General features: G+C 41.5%; 1 protein-coding gene across 1 annotated transcript in view; it reads right to left on the minus strand.

Annotated features, from left to right (window-relative positions):
* The window catches only part of LOC306917228 (uncharacterized protein), a 74,485-nt gene extending 68,832 nt beyond the window's left edge, over positions 1–5,653 (minus strand). The window contains exon 1 of the mRNA XM_079495361.1: positions 5,338–5,653. Within this exon, the coding sequence (XP_079351487.1) occupies positions 5,338–5,440 (103 nt within the window). The 5' untranslated portion in view covers positions 5,441–5,653. The remainder of the gene's footprint in view (positions 1–5,337) is intronic.
* Between the last annotated feature and the right edge of the window lie 347 nt (positions 5,654–6,000).

Here is a 6,000-nt window from a genome sequence, read left to right on the forward strand (position 1 = left end):
TGTAGATCAGCTATTTCTGTGCCGCCACCGCCGCAACAACGCTGTATGTCAAAGTATAAATAAAGAAGTCTAAAAAGCAGCGGTGAAAAGTGGTTACTCAAGTACTGTACTTTTGATTGTAATGTACAATTTTGAGGTACTTTTACTTTGCTGGAGTATTCCCAATGTTCTATACTCTTACTCAACTACATCTCAGATACAAAAATTTTACTTTTTCATACTATAATTATTTGATAACTGTAGTTACTACCGTAGTTACTTTTGCAGCCCTATTTTATACATTGGAATTTGAAAATAGACGATCTGCAAGCTCACAAGTTACTTCTAACAGAGTATAACAAACAGAGTAGTATTTCTACACTAGCGGTATTGCTACTTTTACTTAAGTACACTATCCGAGTACTTCTTCCACCACTGGTCTAAAAAAGCAGCCATAATAGGTGGATAAAGGTACATTTACTTAAGTACTGTACTTAAGTACAATTTTTTGGTATTTGTACTGTACTTGAGTATTTTTTAATTTCCAATACTCCACTATACATCTCAGAGGCAAATATTGTACTTTTACTCCACAACATTTATTTGAAAACTTTAGTTACTTTGATTATTATTACAAAACATACATTAAACACTTCAGCGATATATACTGTACATTTCGGCTATTTGAAAATGGATCACGACGCATTGTGAGCTTGTAGATCAGCTATTTTAAAAAGTATTTGGAAATGGAATATTCTGCATAGTGAGTACTTTCTACTTTTAGTACTTTAAGTACTGTACATTTTGATGCCAATACTTTTGTACGTTTTTACTTAAGTACATTTTGAATTCCGGAATTCTATACTTTACTAATTGATTACTAATTGAGACATTCTGCACAATAAGTATTTTCTACTTTTGGTACTTTTAAGTACATGTTGATACAGACACTTTTGTACTTTTACTCAAGTACAGATTTCGAATTCAAACTAATATTTCTATATTGCATGCAGTATTGATACTTTTACTTAAGTAAAAACAATTGAGTACTTTTTCCACCACTGGATAAAATAAAAAGTCTGAATCCAGCCACCTGTTGGCACCGCACATCGCTGCCTGGGTTCAACAAGCACATTTTAATCTCAGGCAGTTTATAGTGACGTACCTCTTAAAGTAGTCATTATGTGGTCGCGGGCCGCTCCCCGCGAGCGAGGCTCCTTTTCAAAAGCATGAGTTATTTCAGGAGAAAAAACCACAGCGGGTTATTATACGTTAGGCTTAGCCGTTCACGGCCCCGTGGGTTTCTTTCGCCTTTATTTTGGGGAGAGTGCAGAGCGGTGCCACACCCATGCAGTCAGTCTGCTACGAAAATGTAAAAATGCTCCCCCCCCCCTCCCCATGTGTGTTCCAGCTGGTACTGTATGATACTGTAGTAGTATATGCCTCAAACTATAGTGCTGATTTTGACAGCAAATTTGGATTTTAGTTTAGTCTTAGTCTTTTGAATAGAACTTAATTAAGTTTGTAGTTATATTTTGGTCATCTGAAATGTTTTAGTGTGAAAGTAGTTTCAGGGAAAACTATAAACTTCTCGATGTTAAGTTGAATTACTCCCGTTTACACAAACGTATTAGGATTTGTCTTAATATGTTTTTTTTACACAAAGTATATTGCGTGTGTACTAAAGTCTATCTGGCCGTTGTTTCTGCTGACTGAACCCAATATACACTTTGTGCAAGAATATAAGACAGGAGCAGAATTTAAAGTGGGATTCTAGTTTAATTCGGGTAACGTTGGACCACGATCATGCAGTTCATTCTGATGTGGTTATTATGACTCATATACAGTGTATATATAGTTCATGTCAGACCAGCAATATATAGACTCCCATCTCTGTCCAAGTAAAACGCTATAAAGGTCACAGTTCACCGCAGCCTTCTGCTCTCCAGATCAGGCCAGGCTACTACTTGGCCTTATACTCCCAGAACCCACCTCACCCCTGCCCATTTTGATAGGCTGGAATGGCTTAGGGTTGACGACAGAGTACAGCAACTTGCAATGGGCCCAGTCTACAAGATCATCTATACACCATGAAGATACCCATGCACCTGTCAAAATACTTCCTTAACGTCAACGAAGTCCACACACTCACAACACCAGAGGGAGTTCAACAAACCACGTTCAACCCAGATTCGGCCCAAACAAGCGGTTAAACTCATTTAGCTCCTATGCCACTAAAATGTGGAAGGCCATACTAACAGCCATTAAGAAATATGAATGTCTAGACTGTGTTTGTCTCCTTCAAAAGTCTACCCCCCCCCCTACTTTCCCATACTGTACATGTTTTTCCCTTTTTTAAATGTTCTAATGAATTGAAAATGGAGGACCCTGATGTAAAGTCTTTCCTAAGTAGCAGCTTTTGTATTCATCTGTACTTTCGTTTGAACTGTACCAAACTTAACTCTGAATACAATTTTCAATCAATCAATCAGATGAAACTGACCTATTCAATCGTGTACCCTCTGTATTCCTCTGGATGGTACTCATCTCTCACGGACCCTAAACTACATGCGTGTCTATCCCTTCTTTCATTTTTAGCCCACGATTCTTGTAGCCCATTTTTCACCTGGTGCGGCGGTGCCAATTGCTTAAACTGTAATCCTGGGCGCTACTCTCTGCCAAACTGGGGAGAGCCCCGAACTGAGCTCATGCTTCCTTCAATGCATGCGGAGTGAGCAGGCTGCTTCTTATCACCTGACCCAGGGGGGAGTGACTCCGCTTCGCGGCAGAGGGTGGACTCATTCCATTTGCTTTCTTTCTACTATAGTCCATAATTGAAGGCCAGATTCCACAACCGACGATTTGGTGACACATCAGACACATACCAACATGAGTGACACACCACAGATTCAAATCCAATCTCACTCTGACTCTTGTCACCGGTTATACACTCTCCCAGCCAGGTCTATCTGGCTCACAACATGAGGCCTTGTGAGTGAGCTTGTAAATCAGCTATGATTGTAGCAAATGTTTCTTAATGTACTTCACATTCACACACCGAACTAAAACAACCATGCAAGGTATATCAAGCTGCTCGTTGGGAGCAGTTAGGGGTTCAGTGTCTTGCTCAAGGACACTTCGACACTTAGCCACGAGGAGCCGGGAATCAAACCTATAGAAGCTTCGGATTCCAAGATGGCCGCTCTACCTCCTGAGCCACTGGTGCCTCAACTCCTACAATTCCAAGTGCTTGTCAGTTTGGATGGGGGTCCCTCAGTTCAAATATGATTATTACTTTTGTGGGGGGGGGGTCACGGTATGAAAAGCTTGAGAACCACTAATATAGTGAAAACCCACCTGCTCACTCATATCAATGTCTAAAATACCTCTCAATGGAGACGGTGAAAGCGAAACGCGTTGCATATTTCCTACACAAAAAGCTTTATCTCACACTGACTGGGGTGTGCCACTGCCTCGTCTGCTCTTCTTGGCCCCGGGCTCTGACCAAAATGAGTGGTTCCTTTTTTTGGCCACCAGGCCACATCATTACAGCCGTGGCCTCCAGAACCAACCCCTTCATTCTGCCTCCACCTCGCACTGAAATAGCCCATCCAGCCCAGCACACATTGCCACTTTAGCACGGCCGCTGGAGCATGACTGTCCTGGAAGGAAGGAATTTTTAATTCAGGTCCATATTCTCTCTCTCTCTCTCTCTCTCTCTCTCTCTCTCTCTCTCTGGGGCATAATTTCGGTTCATCTTCTCTGGGACATTTAACTTTGATACATACTCTTCTGTGATCTAAGTGTGCTTATATAGTTTTGTAAAAGCATACAAAAAAAGCACAGAGACACATTTTTTTCTTTTCCTTTTCTTTTTTTGTTCCCCTGCATTCCTCCTTGTTTATTTTTCTCTTTTCGTGCCGTTTTGTTAAGTCTGTTAAGTTGCCTGTTTGGCCGTTTACCCCTTATGTACCACTGTATATGTCTTATGCACTTTAAAATCAATACACGATTGTTCAAAAATAAACAAATAAAATATCAAGCTTAAATGTGTGATAAGTTTGACTTTGGGTGTGATCATTTTAGCTCGCCCACTCTCAAACCACAAGGCCAACGTGGTCCAAACTCCAAAGGCTGGGTGGCATGCATGGTGGCAGAATAAAAATAAAGCATAAACTGAAACATGGAGTATGTACGTTGAGGATGAGAGACTTCACCACATCCATTCTTTGACAAACAACTTAGGAACCGTCATAAACTAACAGTCTAACAATAGGAAGGTAAAAACAACACGAGAGGGGGAAAAAATCTCTCTTCCTTCAACAGGAAGAGGAGAATTATGTGTTGAATGAAGGTTTGCTCTGACTGAAAATAACATTCAAACATGAGTTGGGGGTGGTCACAACAAAGTTATAAGACTGTACCAAGATGACCACATTGGTTGTTGTCACCTAAATATTGTGTCCCGGTCATTCCACCTTTGTCTTTGTCAGATGATTGAGAATCAGTCTCCATTTGTGATGCATCCATACCGAATCTCACCACTAGCTGAGAAATACATCACCTGTACCACTAGAGGGCACACTCGCACAGTCTATCTATACTGTGTGTGACAGAGAGTGATCATTTCCTTTGTGGATTTTCTTGCCAGTAAATTCAAGCATCCTCTCTTTTATAATCTTAGACAGCAGCGTGGAATATTGTTCAGACAGGTGGTTGCATTCATGTCACAGTCACACAAGTTGGTTGTATGCGGTTTGAACTGAAGGCTTTGGTAGCACTGTGGCATTCATATGGGACATGGGTGAGATGGAAAATTGCCTGATTACTCCAAATCTTCTACACAACTGTGCCAAAAATACATTTTATAAATATAGAATGACCTTACTTCTCATAATGCAATGTATTATACATTCATTTTAAACCATTTGAATTAGCCTATATGCAGTTATACACGGCAATATTTTAGATCTTGACAATAAGTGTAATTAACTTGTTTTAGTTGGTTGGCCGGGCAGTTATAAACAGGGAAAAGGTTTGAAATACCACTGGCCTTAAGTGATGACCTCTCATTTACAGTACAATTATGGCACATAGCCTACTGTAAAGTTAAAGGCCAAACGTATCCACATGTCATCCATACAGTCAGTGATCCCATTACACACTTCATGTATAAGTGTAAGTGCAACATAGAAACGGTAAGAAACCTGCAAAAAAGGAAAAAAAACATGTTTGTGGGAAAACCAAGAACTGCAGTCACAGTAGGCTATACACAGTTTTCCACGTCGGGGGGGGGAGAAGAAATGGGCATATCATTCATCATACACACTTTTTTTTGCGGAGAGAGTTCACACTCACCTTTCTCGGCGTCATCTTGGCAGGTCACGGCCACCACCTGGGCCAAGGCGACGAGGGCCACACAGAACATAATCCTAGAGCGCATGATGGTGCAGGGGCCCATGCAAGGGTCCTCGTACACTTAACACACACACACACACACACACACACACAGAGGGGTGGACGATGAGACACAAGCGAGCGCGCACAACCTGCAAACTAAAACATCCACATCTGAGAAACAATCTCCAAAAGGAAGAAGGGAAAAAAATAAATCCCTGAGTGGAGCCAGGCAGTAAGTCTCCTGGATGAGTGATTACGCACTGTTACTCTCTCTCTCCCTTCCTCTCTCCATCTGTCTCTCTCTCTCTCCCTTCCTCTCTCTCTCTCTCTCTCTCTCTCTCTCACTCCCTCCCTCTTTCTCTCTCTCTATCCAAGTATCTATCTCTCTCACTCCCTCTCGCTCTTGCTCCCTCCCTCTCTCCATCCAAGTAACTCTCTCTCTCTCTCCCTCTCCCTCCATCCAAGTCTGTCTATTATGTCTCTCTGTCTTTCTCTCTCAACTCTCAGCCTCCCCAGAGAGAGGCTGCCCTCAGAGATGTTGCTGATTACAGACTGCACAATACGTCTGTACAGAAAGGATTACAGAATGACTTCTGCAATACTTCTGGTAGGCCTACAGAA

This window comes from Electrona antarctica, assembly GCF_951216825.1.
Source record: "Electrona antarctica genome assembly, chromosome: 24".
NCBI lineage: Eukaryota > Metazoa > Chordata > Actinopteri > Myctophiformes > Myctophidae > Electrona > Electrona antarctica.